This window comes from Schistocerca nitens, chromosome 1 (genome assembly GCF_023898315.1).
Source record: "Schistocerca nitens isolate TAMUIC-IGC-003100 chromosome 1, iqSchNite1.1, whole genome shotgun sequence".
NCBI classification, from domain to species: Eukaryota; Metazoa; Arthropoda; class Insecta; order Orthoptera; family Acrididae; genus Schistocerca; species Schistocerca nitens.
The window spans coordinates 1,270,110,729-1,270,137,898 of record NC_064614.1 but is presented as its reverse complement, the minus strand read 5'-3'; the positions used below and the strand labels follow the sequence as shown (position 1 = coordinate 1,270,137,898).

Genomic DNA, 27,170 nt, shown 5'->3' with positions numbered 1-27,170 from the left:
CTTTAGAATAATACGACAATATTTAAGCTATTGTTTTTCACACTAACCTGCCAACATTTGTATCAGTTGGACACATTTTCGGAAGAATGTGTTGCGGTGCTAAGTTGAACTGTTCATTCGTCCATGTAGATCATCAAAAGTCCGTAAACACGCCCGAAAATAATTAAAAAACTTATCTCCATCTCCCTTTAATTCCTCAAAAAGAATAAAGAATACACCCACTTCGTGTCTTCTAATATTGGGTGGATGAACCCAACGCAGCCTTTTTCTTTTCTTCAATCGAGTGTACAAGAGAAGCCACGCTAATTTAACTGGTGGTGCTCCATTTGTAGTGCGAAGGCATCTGCAGGCGGAAGGACGGGAAGGACGGCCCGGCACGGCGAGTAGGTCGAGTGTCAAGGCCGCACGCGAGACGCAGAGGCTTGGGAGCGTAGACCTACCTGCCTGCCGCAGGAGCGCCTCTGTAGGGAGAAGTGTTCCAGTTGCGAAGCATGGCTGCTGCGGCCGCTCTGCTGACCATCAGTAATCCTGTGTTTAAGGCATACCTTTTCCATGTAGCAGTACTTGCACTGAAGATGCTGATGATGTCTCCGCTCACAGCACGCCAGCGTTTTAAAAATAAGGTACGGTGGTAACGAAACACAAATTTATATCTTTTCTACAACTTCAATTTTGCGCTTGAGTTTCAAGACGAGAAATGAAATCTACATTCTGCTTAAGAAACTGAACTGGTTAATGGTGCCGGTATGTAGTTGTGTCTTGCGAATATTTTTTGCGCCCGTTGTGGATATTTCCTCACTGTCAGTGGAAAACTAGAGACGATCATTCAGTTTTTCTGTTATTTAGCCGCGTCGTGTACAAAAAAGGAAGAACTTAATCATTTCTCTTAGAAAAGTACTTGGTGCCAGATTATCCTTTTTCAACTTCTTCTGTAACATACCGCTCAACGGCGCACATTCTTTAGGGCATTGGCAATTGGACTCGCAGGTGCGTAACACATGTCGCAGGAGTGTATGTTTCAAATGAATAATATTTTGCTTCATCATAAATGTGTTTAACATCCTTTCTGCCAACCTTCTGACACTGACTGTTAATTATTACTCCATCATTTCTTTTCTAATTCTGACCTCGCAGTTAACATAAAGCTATATGGAAAATACAAAATCATACGGAGGACCGGCTGAGCGCGCTCAGGAAACGCATTGGCAACTTACTAGCCATTTCTCTTCCGCATTATGCGTCTTAATCGGCCAGGAAGAAACCGTGGACAAATTTTCCCTCCACTTAATCCACACCATAAATTACAAATCGAAAGGTGGGAGCATATGCTGACAAACGTAAAACTTTTCCATATTCTATGCCCAGTTGGAAGCCACAGATATTATTTTACCTCAGAAAGACTGGGTGAGTTGCAATAATTAACGGATGATTAAGTGCGTCCGTGTCACTGATAACTTCTCTATTACATACTTGCATCAAATTGTTCAACTTGCGGAATTTAATCGGCATTATTCATAACCCTTATATATGACACTAAATTGAGAAAAGAAATTGGTACATTTCTCGCATGAGGCGCTACCACAGTTCTTGTTTCCATTTGCCACTTTCCTTCCATTCGAACTGTTAATGAAATGTAATTGGGCGTAAAGTATTGCAAGGAACTTCATATATTTATTTGTATCGCCGACTAGTCATGGAGAATATTCCATTATTGGCAACAGCGTCCTTACAGTACATAAGCAATGCGTAGTGACAAATACTTTACCCGGTTTTTTTTTTTTTGTCTCATTTGATTACATTGTGTACAGAGTATGTGCTTGGGGCACGGGACAAATCAATTGAATCTAACGTGTTACAATATTTAGCATATGTACTACAAACTAAAACATTAAACCGGCTAGTACGACTTTAGAGCTGCACCCATTTTTCTTTCGATATACACTAAGGTTACAAAAGCCATGGGATAACGATATTCACACATACAGACAGCGGTAGGATCGCGTACAGAAGGTACAAAAGAGCAATGCATTGAAGGAGATGTCATTTGTACTCAAGTGATTCATGCCAAAAGATTTCCGACGTTATTATGGCCGCACGACGAGAACTGACAGACTTTGAACCCTAATTGGAAACTGGAGCTAGACGTATGGGACACTCCATTTCGGGAACCGTTAGGGAATTCAGCATTTCGAGATGCACAGTGTCAGAAGTGTGGCGAGAATACCAGATTCCAGGCATTACCTCTCACCACGTACAACGCAGTGGCCGACGGCCTTCACTAAACGACCGAGAGCAGCGGCGTTTGCGAAGAGTTTTGAGCGCTGACAGGCAAACATCACTGCGTGAAATAAGTGCAGAAATCAATGATGGACGCACGAGGAAAGTATCCCTTTGGATAGTGCAGGGAAATTTGGCGTTAATGGGTTATGGCAGCAGACGACCGAATCGAGTGCCTCTGCTAACAGCGCGACATCACCTGGGCTCGTGACTGTATTGGTCGGAGCCGAGACGACTGGAAAACCATGGCCTGGTCAGAGGAGTCCGATGTCAGTTGGTAAGAGCTAATGGTAGGGTTCGAATGTGGTGCAGAGCTCAGGAAGTCATGGATCCAAGTAGTCAACAAGGCACTGTGCAGGCTGGTTGTGGCTCTGTAATGGCGTGGGCTGTGTTTACACGGAATGGACTGGGTCCTGGTTAATTTCAGCTACTTCGAGACCATTTGCAACCATTCATGGATTTCATGTTCCCCACCAACGATGGAATTTTTGTGGATGACAATATGCCACATCACTAGGCCACAACTTCGTGATTGGATTGAAGAACATTCTGGACAATATGAACGAATGATTTGGCCACCCAAATTGCCCGACATGAATCTCATCGAACATTTATGGGACATAATCGAGAGATCAGTTCGTGCACAACATCCTGCAACGGCAACACTTTCGCAATTATGGACAGCTATAGAGGCAGCATGGCTCCGTATTTCTGCAGGGAACTTCTAGCGACTTGTTGAGTCCATGTTGCTCCCAGCCACTGCACTACACTGGGCAAAAGGAGGTCTGGTAAGATACCAGGAGGTATCCCATGACTTTTGCCTCCTCTGTGGACATTTAGGTCTTAACCCTTAAGTACTATGGACCATCTCACATATAGCTAAGATTTGTTGTCTCATCACATTTCACACACTTCAGTGAAGCAAAGTGGACTCTTCAGTGTACCTTCCCGTTGGTTGTCAAGCTACACGCGTCAAAACTCGTGCATTCTTACTGTGCTTTGTTATTTTTAGGCCTAGAGAATTCTCACAGACCTTTCATATAGTGTTTGCATGCCATATTCTCCTTGCACAGTACATTTCTCCACGACAAGGAAAATAGGACACGTTATCAACCATTCTGACGATAACATATGGCTTCTGGGCAATCTACCGACACACCTGAGGCAACTGGGTTTCAGTAATTCAAAACTACCCTCCAAAGTTGTGCGTTCAATTAATGACTCAACAATTAGAAATTTCAGAGAAAATCTTCAGCAGTTAGCCTGGGGTGATGTGTACAAGGAACCCGATGCTAATTTAAAATCTAACTTATTTCATGATACACTTGTAATAGAATTTGAAAACTGTTTCCCCAAGAAAGAAGTTAAATCTAATTATAAGAAACTATGCAAAAAACCTTGTCTTACTAAAGGAATAAAAATATCTTGTAACCACAAAAGGAAACTGTATCTAACAACAAGAAAGAGTAATGACCCAGAAACAGCCAAATATTATAAAAACTACTGTGCTACATTAAGAAAGGTTATTAAAAAATCCAGAAGCATGTGCATCATGTCTGAGATTGATACCTCTGATAACAAAATCAAAACAATTTGGAATATTATTACAAGGGAGACAGGACAACCAAGAGCACAAGATGACGGCATCACCATCAAAGCGAATGGAAACTTGATAAAACAACAAGCCGGAAGTCGAAAACATTTTAAATACTCATTTTTTAAATGTTGTAGAGAAAATAGGATCTAATTGTTCATCAGAAGAAGCAAGGCAGTTAATGGAAGAGGCCTTACCCACACCATTTGATACAATTGAAATTCCACCAACCTCTCCATCTGAAATTAGGAAGATAATAAACTCTCTGAAGAATAAAAGCTCACATGGGACTGATGGCATTTCCAGCAGGATAATAAAAGCTTTTTCCCAAGAAATAAGTGGGATTCTTAGCCACATATGTAATAGCTCTCTGAAGCAGGGTATTTTCCCAGATAGACTGAAGTATGCCATTGTTATACCACTGCATAAAAAAGGGGATACGTCTGATGTCAACAACTACCGCCCAATCTCTCTTCTGACAGCCTTATCCAAAATTCATGAAAAAGTAATGTATCGTAGAGAAGCTTCACACCTTTGTAAAAATAAAGTTTTAACAAAATGTCAGTTTGGTTTCCAGAAGGGTTTTTCAATGGAAAGTGCTATATATACTTTCATTAATGAAATATTAAATGCTCTGAGTAACCGGAAGTCACCTGTTGGGATTTTTTGTGATCTATCAAAGGCTTTTGATTGTGTAAATCATGGAATACTTCTAGATAAGCTCAAGTACTGTGGTATGAATGAGACAGTGCTCAAATGGTTTAAATCATACCTAACTGGAAGAGTGCTGAAAGTTGAAATAAACAGTTCGCATAAAATGCAAAAAACTGGTGATTTTGCAAACTGGGGAACAATCAAGAATGAGGTGCTGCAAGGTTCGGTCTTGGGTCCTCTGCTGTTCTTAATATATATTAATGACTTGCCATTCTATATTCACGAAGATGCAAAGCTGGTACTTTATGCCAATGATACAAGTATAGCTATCACACCTCACAGACAAGAATTAACTTGTGAAATTGTAAACGATGTTTTTCAGAAAATCATTAAGTGGTTCTCTGCAAATGGGCTCTCATTAAACTTTGACAAAACACAGTATATACAGTTCCACACAATAAATGGAATGACCCCATTAATAAATACAGACTTCGATCAGAAATCGCTAGCTAAGGTAGAATATTCAAAATTTCTAGGTGTATGCATTGATGAGGGGTTGAACTGGAAAAAACACACTGAGGACCTGCTGAAACGTTTGAGTTCAGCTACTTATGCTATTAGGGTCATTGCTAATTTTGGCGATATACATCTGAGTAAATTAGTTTACCACACCTATTTTCATTCTCTGCTTTCATATGGCATCATATTTTGGGTAACTCATCATTGAGTAAAAGAGTGTTCATTGCACAAAAGTGTGTAATTTGAATAATTGCTGGAGCTCATCCAACATCATCCTGCAGACACTTATTTAAAGAGTTAGAAATCTTCACTGTAGCCTCACAATATATATATTCACTTATGAAATTTGTTATTAACAATCTGAACAAATTCAAAAGTAATAGCAGTGTACACAGCTACAACACTAGGAGAAAGGATGATCTTCACTACTCAAGGTTAAATCTAACTTTGGCTCAGAAGGGGGTAAATTATGCTACCACAAAAGTCTTTGGTCACTTACCTAATAGCATCAAAAGTCTGACAGATAGACATATAGCATTTAAAAGGAAATTAAAAGAATTTCTTAATGGCGACTCCTTCTACTCATTAGATGAGTTTTTGGATATAGTAAATGGGTAATTTCCCAAACTCCACAAAATTAAAAAAAAAAAAATTGTTGAGTGTCATGTAATATTTTGCTAATGTAATATCTTGTATAGACAACTTTTATTAACCTGACACGTTCATTCATGATCTATCGAACAAGTACTAATCTAATCTAATCTTAATTTCAAGCCCAAGATACAACCCGATGCTGGTCACATGATCGACCATGCCTGTAGGGCATTTGTGTATGATACAGTCAAGGTCAATATATAACCTGCAGCTTGTGCAATTGCGTGACAAAATTGGTGTGAAAATGTAAGTCACCCTCCTCCTCCCCTTTCTATCAGCATCAACAGAAAAACTTTTTCTGGACCAATAGGCATCAAGTTCTCACTCCTCTCACCTTTGTTAATATAAACATCCAACTGCATGACCCCTGTCATTTAAGCTCGGTACACAATAGTGAATGGATTGCTGTGAAATGCTAGTAGCAGCAGCAGGGATCATCCAGTACCCTGAGGTAGAATAAGAAGGAGAAAACTGTCAGATTTGAAATTAAGTATTTGTCCATCCATTATTATTAGTCTTAGTATTATTGTTTTATTCATTTATTAATATATTTGTTTATACTTATGTTTTGTTATCTGTTTCCAACGCTGCAATGCACCCCTGATGTTGTACTAGCACAACTGCTGGACTAGGATACTCGTGTGTTCAACATACCATTGTCTGCATTAACACAGCAGCCTCCTGGTGGCCTTCCTGATTAATCAGATTATTCTGTACTGCCACCATAGCCACAGCAGCAGAAGCTACTGCTGCAACTTCCACAACTCGCCAAGCAACTATTTGCCAACACATATAATTTGACTACCAGTGAATGTAAATGAGTGAATGTGAGTCTAGCACGTAACAGTAACTTTGACGTAGCAATTGAAATTGAGAAAGTGTGCCATGTAGGTGCTACAATGCAGTATTTTTGTTAAAACTGGGACTATCTATGCAGTGTGATGTAGTACAATGATAACACAATGATGACTATATGAAGATGGTACCTGTTCCCGAAAGAACAGGTAAGCTTCTCTAGAATGAAATGCTAATTAAACCGAAACCCTTAGCTGCTGACAGGTGTTGTTGATATACATCAATGGGGACAGCTGAAAATGTATGCCCCATCTGGGACTCAAACCGGGGATCTCCTGCTTACATGGCAGACGCTCTATCAATCTGAGCCACCGAGGGCACAGAGGATAGTGTGACTGCAGGGACCTATCCCTTTCATGCTTCCTGTGAGACCCACATTCCCAACTGTCCACAACCTACATATGTAGTGTTCCTAATAGATATTTGCCCATTCACTCATTACTTGCACCAGATTAAGCTGACGTGTCCCGTAAGAGTTCACACAAAGTGTGTACATTCACGCAGAAGAAGGTCAATGTCCGGGTAGCCTTTAACTATATGAAGATGTATAGAGTGTCTGCCACGTAAGCAGGAGATCCCCACTTCGAGTCCCAGTCAGGGCATACATTTTCAGCTGTCGCCATTGATGTATATCAACAACACCTGTCAGCAGCTGAGGGTTTCGCTTTAATTATCATTAAAATGATGAATGATTACAACTCATCCCATACATCTATTGACATCTAAATGTTTGGAAGGAAAGTATCAGTAGTCGATATGTATGGAGAAGCAATGGTGGAATAAACTTCAGACGTCACGTGCATTCACATAAAATATTGTAATTTTCTTAATTTTCACATCCTATACTGTGCATTAAAAATTGTTACAGGCAGAGTGAGCTGACGGAATCGATATGTTAGAGTTGCATACTATGACTTTGTGAACTATCTGTGCGAGCATATTGTAAATATGAAACAATGGGAACAGGTTATAAATGCTTGTGTTCATGTGGTACCAAAGCCTACATCTGTAGATCATACAAGTATAAGGTCCATAGAAGCTAAATTTAAGGATGGAGTACCTGCTTGTCTAGTTGCTCCTATAGGGTTGAATGTTATACAAGCCTAATTTAAGGTATATACAAAGCAATTATTTGCAAAAAATTGCAGAACAGAATGACTAAAAAATTTTAACAATTTATATATGCACTTGTAAATAAAAAATAGTATTTTCTACTCAACTGTTCTTATTTTCCACTCCATCCCTATTGTGTCATTGAAATGCTTTATAGCCACTGCTCACTGGAGAGCAATGATATTGATTTTTATCTAAAGAATAAGCATGGGTATGAACTATCAGTACTTACCAAGAGTCAGCTCTCACAGCCACGAGTCTCCAGCTGCTGCTGCTGCTGCTAAACACTATTGCAGCCACAGAAGTTGCTCCTGCCTCAGCCACCACCGATGTGGACACCACTGCCCCTCTAGCATACGTATAACAGTGGTCAACCACAGAGAGAAGAAGATACAGGTAAGCGTAAGTCTCAAAACACTGACAATGGTCATGAGGGAGCACTGCCCACGTATGCATACTTTCGCAATGGCCAAGGCGTACCACTTGCCTCACATTTGAATGAGGCACAGACACAGTGACAGTGCTTTTTTAGTCTCCAACAGCAGCGAGCATTCAAATGTGGAAAAAGAGTTGATCAATACTTGTAATAGCTTAGTGGGTAAGGTGTTGGATTTCTAAATTGAAATGTTTCCCCATACCATAATCCAACCAGCTGGCTAAGCTGCCATTGGGGAATGGGTAAGCACTGAAACTGTGTGTGTGTGTTTCAAATGTGAAGTGTTACAAAGGTATGCTGACACAGGTGGTGTCACTTCATGAACATTGTTAGCTTATTGATGCATAAGCATGGTTGTATCTCTTTCTCTCTAAAGATGGGCACTACCCTACTTATGCTAGAGAGACACTGGTGGCACTTTGGAGCAGGTGTAGTGGTGGCAGAGGTGGAGATGCCTGCAACGACTGTGGCGAATGCAACAGCATTGTTGGCAGCAGCTGGAGGCTGGTTTGTGTGAGTACTGTCTCTCAGTATGTAGTAATAGTTTACATCTGTGCTTATTCTTTGGAGAAAAATGAGCATCATTGCTCTCCAGTGAGCTGTAGCTATAAAGCATTTGTATGATACAATAGCAACAGGGTGGAAAATAAGAACAATTTTGTTGGAAATATTATTTTTTATTTATATATATGTAAATACATTGTCACAAATTTTGCAGTCATTATATCCTGCAATATTTTGCAAATAATTACTTTTGATACGTCTCAGATTTGGCCTGTATAGTAATGAGTGCTATAGGAGCAACTAGACACACAGGTATTCTACCCATAAAGTTGGCTTCTACAGACTTTATACTTATCGGATCTACATTTTTAGGCTTTGGTATGGGATGAATACGTGCATTTATGCACCACTGTAATTAGCTGATATTTACAATATGTTCACACAAATAGTTCACAAAATCATAGTATGTACCTAAAACATATGGACGCCTGCAGCTCTGTCTGTCTGTAACAATCATTAACACACACTATAGATTACATAAATTAAGAATGCTACAATGATTTATGTAAATGTGTGTGTCCCTGAAGCTAATTACAGACTTGCTTCTTCATACATATTAACTATTGTTACCTTCCTCCAAAACATATGGATTTCAATAGGTGTATGGGATGGATCACACTGAGTCTTCAACTTTTCTCAGTGTACTCTGTCACACTGCACAGACAGTCCCATTCGTACCACAAATACTGCACTCTAGCATCAACATATTTGACATTCTAAATTTTAGTTACCACATCAAAGTCACTGTCAGGTGCTAAACCTGCCACTTGTAGTCAAATTATTGTCAAATAGCACTGTTCTGGTGACACTTAACTGAGTTTCATTAAGTTGAGAAAGTTGCAACAGTGGCTGCTGCTGCTGTGGCTGTGATGGCAGTGCAGAATAGCTCAGTGAACCAGGAAGATCACCAGGGGACTGTGGTGGTGCAGACAGTGGTAGGTCCAGCACATGAGTATACTGGTAGAGTTCTGCTAATACCACATCAGGGGCACATTGATTTGTTGGAAATAAATAACAAAACACAAGGATAAATGAATGTATTAATAAATGAATAATAATAATCCAAAATGAGATTTTAACTCTGCAGCAGAGTGTGCACTGATATGGAACTTCCTGGCAGATTAAAACTGTGTGCCGGACCGAGGCTCAAACTCGGGGCCTTTACCTTTCGCGAGCAAGTGCTCTGCCATCTGAGCCACCCGAGCACAACTCATGCCTCGTCCTCGCAGGAGAGCTTCTCTTAAGTTTGGAAGGTAGGAGACGAGGTACTGGCCAAAGTAAAGCTGTCAGGATGGGGCGTGAGTCGTGCTCGGGTAGCTCAGACGGTAGAGCACTTGCCCGTGAAAGGCAAAGATCCTGAGCTCGAGTCTCAGACCGGCACACAAGTTTAATAATAACAATAATAATTTCAAATCTGACAGTCTTCTTCTTATGCTACCTGGGAGTGCTGACTGATCCTTGCTGCTGCTGCTGCTACTGCTGCTGCTTCTGACACTTCATGGCAATCCATTAAATATGGTGTACAGAGCCCAAATGACAAGGTTCATGGATTGTTATAATAAAAAAGGTGAATGAAGAGAAAACTTATTCCTATTGGTCCAGAAATTTTGAGCCTTTTTTTTAAAAAAAGAAAAAAAAACTTCCTGTTGATCCTGGTAACATTTTTGGTGGTGATGGGGAAGTGGGGAGGGGAAGTGGAGGGCAACTTACATTTTCCTACCAATTTCATAACTGCCCAAGATGCATTGATGGTGCATCAGGTTACATACCAACCCTAACTGAAACACACACAGGGCTCTACAGGGATGGATGGTCACGTGACTAGTATCAGGTTCCATCATGACATCAAGCCTTATCTTATCACCAGAAGTGACTGTGAGATAAGATCATTATCTGTGCTCATACCGGCCATGTCCTACTTTTCACACCATCTTCTTACAGCTGTCTGGAATGTGACAGATGGCAAAATGTCTCAGAGAAAACCCTTCTGTTTTGGATGTAATGGATGGTGTGACGATTGCACATTCTAACCTTGTATTCCAGTAACACAACCATTCTGTAGTTGCAACACTTCTTTATTGATTACACATACACATGAATTCATCAGCATTAATAATCAATTAACAACATTTGCATATCAAGGCCCTATCCACAATTAGTATTTAAAATATTAACCATCACAATTGTGACAATGGCCCCTTTAGGTGCTGGTAACAACAACCAAAATAATAGATGAAATAGATAACCAAATGTTTACAATGTCAGCTATCACCTTTCTCACTCAGTTTTACACTCACTGAAAAGGTAAAATTAATATGATGCTATTTGACCTGAAGGGTACTATTAATTGTTCTAATTACACTTAGCATTCTACTACACTCAACATACAGAAGATTCTAGACTTTGTGCAAGCTTAAGGCAAAACATCAATTTGATGAACATGTGATGGACGTGAGCAAACATTAATCTATTACGATTTCACAAACACATGATCCAAAGGGTGAACTTATACTCAACTTAAGGCAGTAGGAAATCTTCTGCCTAAAACAAGCCTCTCGTTGAATGGAATAGATAAATCACATGTTAACAGGGTCCAGCCGGCCCTGAGTTCAAATCCTGAAATTTCCGTCACACTGCAAGCTCGCGGGGCGAGATTTGCTCTTGTCAACCACTATACACGTTTCTGAAAACAGGAAAACACGAGTGGCAGACACACTGTAGTATATACAAATTACAAAGCAATACCTTAATATAAACATATTACAAGTTAACCAATGAACAGAATTAAGGTTCCTTAAAAAAAAAAAAAAAAAAAAAAAAAAAAAAAAAAAAAAAAGGGGGGGGGGGGGGAATCTAGATACTACCTGACTTAAGGTTAACCTTACAAGATAATCTGTCTTTGCTGAATGGCTGATACCACATAAATCAAATATGCAGTACCCAACATGACAATCAACCTTCAGATAGGTATTTGAAATTGCAATAAAAAACTAATGCCACTTCAATAGGTCACTAATGCAATAAGCACGGCCCCTATGGCCACAGACCAGAATACACACGGCCTATATCTGACCATAACACACAATGTGACCTATATTGATCATGGCCACTTGCCTTCCATACAAACAAGAAATTATTAAGAAACAACAACTACCACTAATTCATAAAACCAGAAAATTCTAAATCTATAACTAAATTAGGAAATGATGTTCAAGTGAACCAGCTACCTTCAGTGTGCCACTAAGCACCAAATCCAAACTTACAAATGTGAGGCACTATTTCTAGCCACTTTAGTAACATAATTTCATGGCCATTCCAGAACATAACTCACCTCGCAACCACTGCAGTGAATGTTTTGCTGGCCACTAGCACAAGCAACCTCAACAGTCAACAGTCCTTCACAATAATATTCACTATATATAGAAGGAGGAACCCACCATGAAAGCTTGGCGATTAATTTTTTCTTCTTCATGTGAAATTTACATGGCATCCATCCACATAGCTCTTGAGGTATTAGCAAATCCTGGTTTCCACTGGCCAGCCATGTCAATACAACTTTAATACTTTCCGGCAGTGGCCCATGCTTCTTCGTTGCTCCAACTCAACTGGTCCTCACGGCATATAGCCATGCCACGTGACATCGAAAGCACGTCACGTCACAGACTGGCTCAGCTCATGCGCAGACCCACTCTCCTCGACTTGCGCACATGCACCAACATAAGTAGCCTTCATCAAAGACGCAAAGAGAACAAGGCACAGGGACAATGATCAAAGATGGAATTAAGAATCGATATTGCTTAGTGCCAGAAAACCACCGGCTCAATGGAATCTGTTTTTTACGCAAGATACTTTAGATGAAATCATTTTATGAACATACATGGAAATATCTAAGCTTAGAACACTGTACGCTAATGAATCCTGTCTACAAAATATTGATATCATTGAATTGAAGGCACTAACTGGACTACAGTACAGTATATTCAGTCATTTTCAGATCAGGAAATGAATTGGTTTACAGCTTGTTTGCAACCGATGGAACGGGCTGTGATGCTTTCAGATGCACTGTCAGTAAATAAAGATTTTTATTTTTCTTATCTGCATTGTGATTTGATAACCAAGTCTATTGGGATGAAAAAAGAGACAAACAGCAAGCAATCACACAGATATTTCTGCATTTCACTGAAAACAGTCAACTTTATTAATCTGTAGTTCCTAGAGTCTGTGTTGATGAAATGCTTGTACCTTTCTGTGGAATGTGTCACTTTAGAATGTATAAGCTAAACAAACCAGTAAAATATGGCTTGAAAATTCATTGCTTTGTACTGTTATTTTAGTGGCAAATTTTTCTGTGTTCTAGTTGTGCAAGTGTTTTAAATGTTGCAGTGTTTAAAAAGTCAAAAATATCCATAAAGTCTACTTCCAAGAAGTGTTATAGAGAACAGAAAGTAATGAAAACATATATTCACCAAAAGAATGGTTTTATATATAAAAAATAAAAATATAGTATCTGAGACCCCTTCATAGTAATTGTGTTCCTGTCAAGATCCATAGTGCTTAAGGGTAATAAAGACATTCCTCATTATTTACACATGTACTCCTATGCACTATAAAATTCCTTTCTGTAAAACAATTCTTATGGAACTTCCTAGTAGATTAAAACTCTATGCTGGACCAATACATGACCTTGAGACCTTCGCCTTTTGTGAACTAGTGTGCCACCGGCTGGGCTACCCAAACACAACCCATCCACACAGCTCTACTTCCGCCAGTACTTCATCTCCTACCTTCCAAACTTCACAGTTCTCCTGAAAAACTTGCAGGACTGGCACTCCTAGAAGAAATGATATTGTGGAAATATGACTTAGCCACAGCCTGGGAAATGTTTTCAGAATGCTTTGTAGCTCAGTTTGTAGCATTTGTGTGGAAGGGGAGAGAGCAAGAGGGGCTACTCGGGTCCTTCTGGAGTCTTCATACAGACTTTTTTTCATTACAGGATTCCCTTGAATTTCCAGTAATCGTTGTCTGGAATTACAGATTTAACGCTGCTGACACGGACAAAAAATGTTGCAGTTTTGACGATCACTATAAATTATGAATTTTTTTCATTGTTCCACTATTCATGAGGAATATACCAATTCCTTGGTGCTGGTGCTGGTGCAGTTTCAGAGCAAATGTGGAGTCATGAGAGTACAAAAGTTTATATAACCATACCAGAATAATGTCTTCGATCCTTTTTTTGTTGCTTCCTAGTTCAACGCTAAATGGGCTGCAGAAATTAGCTGGACTATCACACTGGCAAACAGATTCCACTGCCAATTCCCAACACATAAACATGGCAGCAATATACATCATAGTCATCCAGCCCAAATTTCCATAATGATGCCCATCCCACTGATGCACAGTGAAATCAAACAAGGAGCTTATCATTTGCTTGATGAAACAGAAAATCCATGATGAAGGCTTGCTACATAGCAGAGGTCTTGTAGTACAGTCAGGAGAAGATAAACATGGTGTAGGTGTGTACATCCATGCTTAGTCCCAAACACACAAGTAGAAGAAAGGGAAGATCATTCTCCATGCTAGAAGAACTAGAAGAAGGGAAAAATGTATGAAATTTCAAAGCTGAAAAAATGCGCTTACCAGGATTAGAAACTTTTCGAAGTTTATGGGTGCAACGAAGTGCTGTCATTGTCCATAAAATTCTTGAGGAACTTAGCATAATAGACAATGTGGTCACATTCCCTGAGAATTTTGTGGACTATTGTTTAACTATGCCAGTCAGTAATAAAAAATAGTAACCATGAAATCAATAAACACTTTGGATACTCTGAATTTAATCATTGAGAATGTAATTTCCTATCTTTGACTTGAAAAAGGAGGCATCCATATTCATATTAAGAACATAAAAAGGTGTGCTTGGTATATACTATTGAAATCTGCTTAGGTACCAAAGTGTTCTACCTTAAAAATACTAAGTAGATAATTATCAGTGTTGTGAGATACAGTAAGTTCTTGTCAAATTTAGTTATTGGGGTACAACATGTTTTGAAACTCACTGAATCAGTTACATCAAAGCAGGCAAGTTTTGAATCTTGCCCCCTCCTGGAAAAATTTCTGTGGACACCCTTGGTAGTTAGAACACTTACCCACAAAAGATAAAGGTCTGACACACAGTTTTAACCTGCAAGGAAGTTTCATATCAGTGTACAATCTGCTGCAGAGTGTTCATTCTGAATTCTTTAAGACATTCCTGCACTGTCTTTTCATTCATGCCATCCTGTAATCAGCAGGTCAAATCAAACCAAAAAAATTTGTAATCCAGTGGTGTTTCTTAATTTATTATAGCAATTGGTGTAATGGTTCCTAATACTTGGTGTTATCTAATAATATATGTGGCTAAAATAAAATCTCCAGATGTTATGGGGATGTAGCACCTATAAGGCATCATCACCATCAGTGATGCTGGGATGGTTCCTTCGAAAAGGCATGACCATTTTCCTTCACCATCCTTCCCTAATTTGAACTTGAACTCCGTTTGTAATGACCTCAATAAAGGGAGCTTCCAGTCTTCTTTGGTATCTACAGCTGGATAAAGTCCCCTCTATAATTATGCACAGTCTCAAGCTACATGCAACCTTTTGCTGACTGCATTTTCTGCTGTCATATTTCAATCCCAAAAGTGCAAGTGCTTTATGAAAATGACCAGGTTTGTTACAAGTTTTGAAAATGAGTCATCCTGTGAAGTAATCGTAAATTAGACTGTTTATGAAAAATGTTTCAGGAGAAGAAGAAGATGGAAAATTTGTCATTTGCTCTTCCCCTATTAAATGTGGAAAAAGTATATATGTGGCACATAGCATCTGACATGCCACTAATGATCTGAGTGTCAATCATTCAGTTGGGAGGGCACAGTGGAACCTAAAGCGATTTTTTAGTACAGGCTCGAATTAGGGAAGGATGGAGAAGAAAAATGGTCATGCCCTCTCAAAGGAACCATCACAGCATCACTGATGGTAATGATGCATTAAAGGTGCTAGATGTCCATTCATAAATGATTTACACTGAATGAATGTTGTCTAATATGTGTACGATGCTAGCATTTTTCATTAAAATACCAAATCAGAATTCTGGATATTTAATGCTCGGAAAGTGTTTAACAGTATGCCATGTAAAAAAATTATCTCAGCAGCAGTAACGTCCCTAGACAAAATTCTTCATGTGATTCTACATGCTTAAGTCACAGCATACCAATTGATATTTTGTAGCTTTTGTACTCAGATTCTAGGTATTCCCTAACACCATACTGATTAGCAAAAAATTTTTAAAAAGTTTAAATTTAGTTCTCAACTTTCAAATCACGCAATGATCACCATTCAAAGATAAGGGAAATAAGAGCTCGTACTGAGGCATTCAGACAGTCATTTTTCCCTCGCGCAATCCATGAGTGGAACAGAGGGTGGGAAATATGACTTTGGCGCGAATTGTGCCCTCCGCCACACACCACTTGGTGGCTAGCAGAGTATATAAGTAGATGTAGATGTAGATGTACTTTCTTTGTGGTAGTCAGAGATTGAGGCAGCTTGCTGGACGGAATTTTGACGATCACTATTATAGTATTCTTATCCATTAGTTGTATCTGTTCACTATCATTCCCTTTCCTTCACACATGTGACTTGAGTGTGAACTAACATCATAATGCAGCAAACCCCTTCTGGTGAGGCTGTTGTTAAGGTTTCAGTTCATCATGACATCAGCCCAGGGAGGTCAACTGTTGATATCATATTTGCAGTGATGCAGCTCCAGGGGCACTACTATAAATTTAGGGGAGACCTTGCGAGGACTTCCTTGTTATAGAAAAGGCAAGTGTAGAAGAAAGATCTAGGAAGCACTAGAAAAGAAGGGAGCAGAAAAAAGAGTAATAAGCAGAGTGATGATGATATACTGAAGAAGTCTGAATTGTTTGAAAGTGGGAAATGAAAGGGCAGATTGATTCCAGCAAAGATGAGATAATAACTAAAGTGGCAGGAGAAACTGGAGAAGACAAGATGAAAGGAATGGTGTGCATGGAGGACTTGAAGATCTGGGGAAATAGGGATGAAGAGACTCAGCAACAACTGAATGCTTGGGGAGAAACTGTGAGACAGTATGGAACCAAATTTAATGTCATCAAATGTGAGATCCTGTTCACAACTAGAAAGATAGATAGATCAATTAGTAGATGAAGACAAACAACTAAAGAAGGTGGAAAGTACAAGATATTGGGAAGGGTGACAGAGGAAAATGGAAGAAATGAGAGAGATCATTGAATGTGGTATACAGGCAGAAGCATTCCTGCAAAGTGTCAGGGGCTTGGTTTGGAACAAAGACATTCCACAGAAAATCAAAGAAGTAATACATAGAAGTTACTACATCTCAGTACTGACCTTTGCGTCTGAAACATGGATAGTGAATAAAGAGATGTAAGCAGATTACAGGAATATGAAAAGGAGTTCTTCACAAGTAGGGTGGGAGTAACAAGAAGAGACAGGATAAATAATAAAAGGCTAAGGGAAATACTGAAAAAGCAACCATTGCAGAGCAGGATAGAAACATCAAAACTAAGATGATATGGACACTTAAAAAGAATGAAAAATCAGAGAATCCCTGGAAGATACACAAAATGGAGATGAAAAGGAAATGACCAAGAGGAAGACCAAGGGATGGAGGACTGAGAGGTGTGGAGGGTGTGTTGATAAAAGAGGTGAGGGCTGGACCAGAGTAAAGACAGAAAGATGGTGAGAATACAAGACTAGATGACAAGGCTTATGTTCCAAACAGACCCAACCTGGGGCTGTAAGCTGTTCAAAATGATGCTGATGGTGATGATGATGTTGTTGATGCTGATGATGATGATAATGACAATGATCATGTCCATCTCTAGAGAACCCATTAAGGTACGTTCTGCACTCGTCACCCAAATGAGGCATTAAGAATTGAAATATAATTTCTTGCTTTAATATTTTCAGTGTAACAGGACTAAACTGCTTCAACATTCCTTATAATGAAAAACATTTTCTGTCAACATGTGCCTTTAACTTCACCACAGTTTACAAAGATTTTTAGACTGGATACAAAGTTAACATTTTATGTATATGATCTGTTTCCTAACAGCAGTTGCACTCATATACTGTAATTACTTAGGGCCTGGTTTAGGCAGTTGTAGAGCTAATCATGGCATTTGATATGAAAGATTCATGGAAGCTGTAGTAAACCAAAATGTAAATGGCCTAATTATGAGGTCAGGAAAGAAGGAAGAGGATGAAAGCCAGTGTCATTCCCTAGCCTATTCCTCTCAAGGAGCACCAAGGGGCCCATCAAGTTTAGTGTTTCTGTCTGACCAACAGGTTACCACCAACAGTGCAATATGCCCCACATCATGATTTATTCAGAGAGGTGTGGAAATTAATCAAGGATATTGGCACAAAGATTGGTGATCAGAAACTTTAATCCACACGTCTCTTCTCCTTACCAGCCCAGGACTGGTAGTGAAAGTTCATCCACTGCCAGTATTTGAATCGGCTTATCACAGAGTCAAAGGCCACCACAGAGTCATGCATTAGCAACCTCAGCTACTGATGTGGGTATCTCTGGCACTGCTTATGACAGATAGTTGTGAGGATGTTGACTCTTGGGTGAGTTTAAGTTTTGAATTATATGTCAAATGACACACTATGTCAATCATTACACAAGAGGATAATTCATACCAAAAGTGGAAGTTGGTTGTAATGTAGCTGTTATCAGATGTAGACCTGCAAAACCATAGCCAAGGTCACAAGCTAGAGCAGCTAGACAAGTCCAAAAAATAACAGAAGCAAATAACACAGCAGGATTATAAACAGATAACTTATATGGCATGTCTCATATCACTTCATCCATTAAATAACAGCTTGCCCATGGTCATGGTGTGATAATATTAACTCATTGAACATATGTGTCATGAGCATTGTGAGCAGGTTGAATTCCAGAGTTGTTAGCCTGTGTTTTAACACAATCTTTGCTGCTTGTACTGATGTCATCTTCCAGCAATACCTGACTGTTAAGTGAGCTGTTTGCTTGTTACTGCCTCTGATGTCATGTGGTGTGTGTGTGAAGCGGTGAGTAATTTGATATAAGACACATGAAATAGCACATGTCAGGAAATACCCCAAAAACAGATGACAGATAATGAACATATCACTAAATGATGCACCTCACTGCACGTTCAGTGGTTGTCAATATTACCATTGCTGGTAGGGAGGCAGTGTGTTACTCATTGCTCTGCTAAGGTACTCTGTATTCATTCTGCATTATCTAATGTGATATGATAATGCACGTGGTAGTGGTTATCCAATACTTATAAGAATTGGTTTACATTTACAAAAACAAATAGCTTATTGGAGTAATGTGTAGCTGTGCCCCTACTAGCAAGAATAGGATTGATAATCCCAATTGCTGCATGTGTGATGAGGTAAGTCATCAGATGATGTCAAATGCTCAACATCTGCTATCCACTTTTGGGATATTTCTTGAGCATTTGTGACTCCATGTGTCTCACATCAAATTACCCATCTCAGTGTTATTTCTATTGCCACTGGGGTTTTTAAATGTTATCTATTAGAAGGCTGAGGCTGGGTGGGAGCCTGGTCTTATGCCTGGTGGCAGATCAGTTTAGTGGGCTGTTCCAGTCCTGAGTGATTGTTTCTGGCAGAGGATGCTCTTCCTAGTGTCATTACCAGAGCTGATTCCCATGGCAGACAAGCTGGTCATGATGGGCTGCAGCTGAAACAACTGAGGAGCTCTATTGCTACTGATGGCATTTTGCATCCACCTGGAGTACTACTGCACTCACATGATGCTGCAGCTTATCTATAATTTGTGGGAAAGTTTATCAAAGTGTTATCAGATCATGTCACTGTTAAAATGTTAATTTGACTCTTAAAAGAAACATCTGTTTAACAGGCACATCCATTATTTTGGCATACAGTGTAACCATCCCAGCTGAATTGATTGCTAAAGCCGTGAGGTAGAGTATCTTGCTTCTTATATTGATCTATGTTGCAGGAAGCAAAGGGAAACTGATGGAATGTCAGTCACAAGTTCTCATTTATTTGGAAACATAGGGCCTTTTGTGTGTCAAAACATTATTGTGTCATATGAGTAAGGAGGCAACTTGCATCTGTAGGCCTGCTGAGAGTTGGGCTATTACTGAATACCATAAGGAAAATGACTGCACTTCATTGCAGTTGCTGCTTCATTCTCTGTGGAATTTGGACCAGAAATCAAACACATTAATTAGAGGCTTACAGTCCATAATCGAGTGGGACTTGGTACTATAGAGGTATACACAGAACTTTTTACCCCCATAAATAATAGTCTCTGGAAATAATTTTTTGAGGTGCACAAAACTGGTTCATTGATGATGTCAGCATTAGGCTATTCAAAGATTGCACAAAACTGGTTCATTGATGATGTCAGCATTAGACTATTCAAAGATTGAGCTGTTAGTACAGTGTATTATCTATTTGGAGATTGTTATGTATAACATTGCCAAAGTGCATCACATTATCCAAAAATGACTGCAGTTCTTTTAGAATTTTAAGAGCTGAAAGGTTATCAGTTGCATCTTTGTTTGGCTGTGTTAGGACACATCTTCAGGAAAACACAAGTAAGACTTAATTCTGGAAGATGTGGCATAGAAATTTAATACTAAGCTAAAAAACAACTTCTACATCTGTCCAATCAGATTCATGTACTATTTGATCAGATTCTAAAGAAAAGAGGCTCCACATTTTTCTAGTATTGCTTTCCTGTTGCCCCCATCACTATCATGTCAGCCAAGTAGTTCACACATTGTGGGAACCCTCAGATGAGATGTTCCAAATATTGGAATATGGTTAGTACACTTAATATTCCAAATGCTACCCAATTATGGCTATGCATTCCGTAAGGCATGTTTAAGAGTATGGTCTAATGTATTTCCATGTCCAGTGAGTATCCCCTAGGGTGCCACAGCTAATCAGTTGAAGCTATAAAGTCTATAAATGACTCTGCATTCATATTTGGCACTTTATTCATGCTTGTCCACCTTGGCCTCACATCTCTCTCTCTCTCTCTCTCTCTCTCTCTCTCTCTTGATTCTCTCGATATGTGTATGTCCAGGATCTCCTCCCAAGCCCCTGGATCCATTTCAGTAAAAACTTGGCACACTACCACTACCAGCAAACTTCATGTGTATCTGCATTGAGAGGTTTATAACATCCTAGCTTCAATAGGAGTGGAGATATGGGCAAAGCTGTGTTTTATCAGCCCCTGCCAGACTGGCTACTCTGCATGACATACATGTTGTGTGGGATTAGTATCAGCCTGCCTTATCATCATACTTCACAGGGCAGCCTACATGTCAAGGAAGAGAAACGGTTTTACAGCCTACGAATTGTAGGTTGCTTTGTATGACAGGTGTGTTGTGTTCGAGTGGTGTTATTGAACTGCTTTGTATGTCAGTCCATAAGTCAGGTACAAAAAAGGATTTTTAAGCTCCTGATGTGTAGGCTGCCCTGCACAATAGGCATATTGTGAGAGTAGTATCAATCTGCTTTATTGATCTATTCTGCTGGGGTCATGAGTGCAGATGGGCATGGCTGTGGGAAGATTGAGATGGACAGAGAGATGAGGGGCAAGAGGGAGTGAACAGAGAGAGGAAGCAGGAATAGGTCAACAGAGAGAGGGGGATGGGGGTGAGGGACAGAGAGAGGAGAGGAGGAGGTGGATAGGGAGAGGGGGAGGAGTGGGCAGGAGTGGATGAAAAGAGAAAGGGAGATGGAGGGGAGGGACAGAGAGAGGGAAGGAGGAGGTGGATAGGAAGAGGGGGAGCAGGAGATGAACAGGAAGAGAAGGGGAGGAGGGGATGGACAGATAGAGGTGGAAGTAGGAGATGGGGACACAAAGTGGAAGTAGGAGACAGAGACACAAAGTGGAAGCAGGAGATGGACAAATAGAGGTGGGAAGATAAGGTGGACAAAGAGGCAGATTGACAAATAGGTAAACACTGAGAGAGGGAGGAGGAGATGTGTCTTTATATTGAATGCATTCGCAAGTGAAGCCCTGGGGAAGAGCCTAATGTGTGTGCACGTTTGTGTGTGTGTGTGCGTGTGTGTGTGTGTGTGTGTGTGTGTGTGTGTGTGTGTGTGTGTGTGTGTGTGTAGAGCAGCACGTATGTATATCCAGGGTCTCCTCCTAAACCTGTGGAGCAATATCAACCAAATTTGTAACACAAACAGCAAAATTGGTGAGTATCACTACCTTGGGGTCTGTAACCTCCTAGCTCCAAGAGGACCAAAGATATGGGCAAAACTTGTTTTTACAGTCCTTTTCATATAGGTTACCTTGTGTGACAGGCATTTTGTGTGGGAATGATTTGGCTTGCCTTATCGACCTACTTTACAGGACAGTCTACACACCAGGGGCATGTAGCCTATCCTTGCTTATCAGGTATTTGGTGTGGAAGTAATATCAGCCTGCTTTTTCACAGGGGCTGTATGTGCAGATGGGCACAGCTGAGCAGAGTGAAGGAGAGGGAGGAGATCAGTAGTGTGAGAGGGGGGAGGAGGAGATTGGTGGTGAGAGAGGGAAGAGAATGACCTAAACAGAGAAAGGGGCAAGAGCAGGACATAAAGGACACAGGTGGAAGATGTAGATGGGTAGAGGGGCTGATGGAAAAGGAAGAAGGGGAGGAAGACATGGCCAGAGGGATGGGAGTAAAATATGGTCAGAGACTGGAGATAGAGGACACGCAAAAAGAGAGTGGGGAGGAGGAGGAGTAGGAGATACAGAGAGAGTGTGAAGGAGGAAATGGACAGATACAGATGTGAGGATGAGGAGCTGGACAGACTGATGGAAGTTATAGTAACACTTCTCACACTGATGTCTGTGGTAGATAGTATAAACTAAGAAGGTGGCTAAAAACAAGGCAATTACAATTAAATTGACTGACTGAATTAATTGTTGTATTATAAGTATGTCTAAATACCTGAATACTCTCAGTAGTGTGTTGTAAAAGGAAAATGGATGTTTCTCAGTGAGTTCTCCTGTTTATTTACATTATAATCTAGTGTGTGTGTGTGTGTGTGTGTGTGTGTGTGTGTGTGTGTGTGTGTGTGAGTGTGCATCTTTGATTCCATGATGTTTTGCTAATAATGATGGCAAGTATTGCAAAAGGCTAGTGAGCTAAAAGCTTCTGCTAATAAATGGAGCCTGTTATATCATGGAACGATATTATGGTTAGCTAAAAAAATTTTAAAAATTGTTGGGACTAAATGCATAACCAAGAAAGGACTGAACAATTTCACAATCTCATATACTCTATTTGTTGCCTTGTGAAGTAGTTTCTTTATTTGTAGTTTTCTAGTAACATATGCCATTCCTCTGTTGCATGTCATTGACATAATCTGATATAAAATAATAATTTGCTATTATTGCTTTCATGTTTCATCAGAGTTTTTCAAATCCTGAAGACACTATATTTGTGAAAGGTAGCAAAGTGAAATACGATCAGCCTGATGTTGAACGAGTCAGGAGGTAGGTACATGAAAGAAAGAAATTTATTTGTGGATAGAAGCCTTCTCAGTTCAATTCAGAAATGCAAGATAATTTAATTTGAATTTTTTCTTCTAGCTAAAACTGATCATCACATAAATATCTAAAATTGCAACAATTATAATAATCTACCTCTGTGAATTTTTGTTGCTTGATGTTGTTACACAAATTACTAAATCATTTGAGTCATGAATAGAGCTACAGTAAAATATGAGATAAAACTCCATCACTATGAAAGTACATCTTGTGATGTGCTAGTAACATTAACTTTATACAGTACATGGATCAGAGTAATAAATGATTGACAGCCAACAATTTATACAACAGCTACCACATCAACAATAAAGCAGAGGATGAGCTTTGTCATGCCTTCTCTTATTTTAAGTTTTCCATCATTGCCATATCATACTGCTACTCAGGTGCCATTTACTACAGATTGTGCTTGTAGCTGGTAACCTAATTGTTGTGATTTTTATCATTGTCTCTCTGTGTAGTATGTATGAAGCTAGTAATTAAAGTATACACAAAAGTGATAAGGCTATTACAAACTTCCAAAAGGAATTCAATTATGTTTATTGACAGAGGATCATCGAGGGGGGTAGCGCAGTGGTTAGCACATGGGACTTGCATTTGAAAGGGTGATGGTTCAGACCCATGTCTGGCCATCCTGATTTAGGCTTCCCGTGATTTCCCTAAATTGCTTAAGGCAAATCCTGGGATAGTTCCTTCAAAAGGGTATGACCACTTTCCTTCCACATCCTTCCCTAATCCAAGCTTGTGTTCCATCTCTAATGACCTCATTGTTGATGGGACATTAAACACTAATCTCCTCCTCCTCAACAGAGGATCATGCAAATGTATCTGGGAAGGAACCACACAGCAGTAGTTACCACAGACACGTTGTGTCACACAGACAATGGTGAACTGATATCACAACCCTTTCCATCCTCAATGGTGTTGAAATATTAATCACTTTATTATTCTGATCAAGGTATAAGATAATTCTATTGTGGAAAAACAATGACTTAAAATATCTGACCCTAATTTACAGACTAACTCAGATGATCATTTCATGAAATATCAATTCTTGCATCGAATTTTAGTATTTTTGCAGTATACCTTTCTTTTTTACAGAAATAAAGGTGCAGCAAGTGTGTCTTTGATCCTTAATTTGTTATGGAGCTTTATTTCCATATTCTGAAATGTCTGGATAACTTAATAGACAACTTTTTGACTGTACAGTATGCATGCAACTGACAATTCTTAAGTGAGGTTTTAGTATCAAAGCTGTTTAAAGGGTGCAATTTTCTGCTTTTGGCTGCAGAAGTTTTTATATATAACTTCTACAGCCATAAGTGGAAAATGACACGCTTTAAACAATTCATACAGACTACAAACCATACTACAAGAAGTTAATTTACAAGAAATGCTCTTTGAGATCCCTTAAGAAAAATACTGCTGTGTATGGTGTCAAATTTCATGTACTCCTAAACTTACTGCATTGTGTGGTTTTGCCACAAATTACTTCTTTGTTATGATGCCCTCAGTACCATTCAGGCTATCCAGCAGTAGCACACAGCTGACTGGAACACTCAAAATACACAAACTGCCAATGCCCGCAAGTGAAGACAGCAGAAAAATCTCATTTTGCTACATACTTAGGCATACAGGAAACACAGGCAATGAGTTATTGTGACATAGTGTTCATTTTCTTTGTGTGCTCCTATCACAGTGTTGATCAAGTGAGTGTGTTTAGTGGTGTGGCTTCATAATCAGGAGATATGAGGTTCAAATCTCTGTTCAGCTGTTCTGATTTACAAGAACAAAGTAGAAGCAGTTTTGTTTGTAAGACATTTGTTGCACAGGTTGCATAGCAAAGCTGCACCCTCGCCCTCACTGTTCTTTAGCTGATCTAGTGCTCCATTTCCTTAACAGATACTAAACTCTGTCTACCTTGGTGTTGAAACACTAGTAGAGTGAATGAAGGTGTACAATATGTTATACTTTATCAGAACCATTAGATGACTCATGGATTATTGCACATCTACTTGTACCTTATTAAAAAGGTAAGGAAGTTGCTGGTGTCTGTTGCTTATAGAGCTCAGCCAGGTGGCTGAATTTCACATACAAGCATCCAAACTATTCCTCACTAATTTAACATAATTCACTCAATCTGTATCTCCAGGTCATCACAAATTGCAAAAGCATGTATTTCTACATTACAACCCTAAAACAAGCAGAAGACATGATGCACTGAGATGCCTATTTGATCATTGACAGAATAGTTCTTCACTCAGTAGCTTTCTGTGGCAATTTCCATTGCTGTTTATATATTTTTAATGTTTTAAATGTAATGTAATAATTTTAATAGATAAATATATGTGGTGATTTTTATGCATACTTCTAATCTAAAATTGCAATATTCTTTTCAGGGCTCATTTAAATGACTTGGAGAATATTACAGTGTTCTTTATTGTAGCCTTAGCATACCTACTAACAAAGCCATCTCCAGGCCTTGCCATCAATCTGTTCCGAGCATTTACTGCAGCACGAATTGGCCACACAGTTGTATACTGCGTCATACCAATTGCACAACCTTCTCGGTTCTTATTTTGTTTCGTTGGTTGGGCTGTCACAATTTTCATGGCTGGCAGTGTAATACTTTACTGCCTTTGATACGGAAAATAACAAATGTAGTTCTTAATGTCATGGTAAATAGATTTTGTTTCAAACAAATTTGTTATTAATTCTGTATGAATTGTGGTAAATGATAGTTTTTATCTGACATCTGAGATTTATTTCTATGAATGTTTTGCTCATATTGCCTTGTGTTTTTGCTGTGTCAAGATGTAAACAGACATAAACAAAGAAATAAACACTGTTTGACAAGCAATGCAGTTTTCTTTGCTGGCATATTCTGTGATTTTCATTATAAGCAAATCAATATTTTATGCCTTATTTTTTGAAGTATTAAAAGAATTTCCTTGATGTAAACATATTTCATAAAGTGAAAGTTAATTGGATTCCTTGTGCACCTCTGCCCCAAAACCCTTTATCTCTTTGCCCTGTATTGAGATGAAAATTCAGTTGTAGAAACTTGCAAGGTTATGTGAAACTTATCATTTGTTTTGTCAATGTACTTTATCTTTTTCATATCCTATCACTTTTTTCTTTGCATAACTGAATGCATGTGATGTCAAAACCACAGAAGAAAACTTAGCTTGTGTTATATGTGTACAGTAAGTTACTGAAAAATGCCCTACAACTTGAGTGGCTTCCATATTAGAAGGCTTCTCCTGTCAAAGTGAGTATACCTTCCTTTAATGTTATACCTGAGGAGCAGATGTCTTACTGTCACCATTTCCATTTTTATATAGGTCTTACATCTGACAACTTTCATAACCCACCATCCAAATTTAGGTGTTGCTATATTGTTTATGTCACATTCCTATATCATTTAAATCAAATATCAGGATGATTCCTTTTAAAGGATGAAATTCAGTTTCTTATCCAATTTGAGCTTATACTCTGTCTTTAATCACCTTATCATTGACTGAAAATAAACCTTAAACTTCTGTCTTTCCTCACAAACCACACCTTAAAAAATGCTGCCATTTGTTCTTCCTAAGTCTAGAATCCAGATCTCACGAACATTCATCGCCAAACACTAGACATATTTTTATTTATTTATTTACTTAGCATCCTTGTATCTCATCATTATAAAAATGATACAGGAATTGACATACATTGCCTTACATAGAAAATAGGACATGAAAAGATTTACAATTATGTGTCTATAAATAAAATATTATTACATATAACATGAAATCATATGCATAACAACATTCATAATGTACTAAATTGGAATAATAAATTAATACAATTTAGTTTTCA

The 27,170-nt window shown here is 39.0% G+C and overlaps 1 protein-coding gene across 1 annotated transcript; it reads left to right on the top strand.

The window, feature by feature from the left end:
- Positions 1–446: 446 nt before the first annotated feature.
- On the top strand, positions 447–26,144 carry LOC126239936 (microsomal glutathione S-transferase 1-like). Its single transcript, XM_049947896.1, has 3 exons — positions 447–623; positions 23,176–23,258; positions 25,709–26,144. The coding sequence occupies exons 1-3, from the start codon at positions 492–494 to the stop codon at positions 25,950–25,952; spliced, it is 459 nt and encodes a 152-aa protein (XP_049803853.1). The 5' UTR covers positions 447–491; the 3' UTR covers positions 25,953–26,144.
- Positions 26,145–27,170: the final 1,026 nt, after the last annotated feature.

Bases quoted from the DNA above. Each gene is read 5' to 3' on its own strand.
- LOC126239936 (XM_049947896.1), top strand. From the start codon at position 492: ATGGCTGCTGCGGCCGCTCTGCTGACCATCAGTAATCCTGTGTTTAAG. The intron at 624-23,175 runs GTACGGTGGTAA...ATGTTTCATCAG, and splicing joins GCCAGCGTTTTAAAAATAAG to AGTTTTTCAAATCCTGAAGA. The intron at 23,259-25,708 runs GTAGGTACATGA...TATTCTTTTCAG, and splicing joins GATGTTGAACGAGTCAGGAG to GGCTCATTTAAATGACTTGG.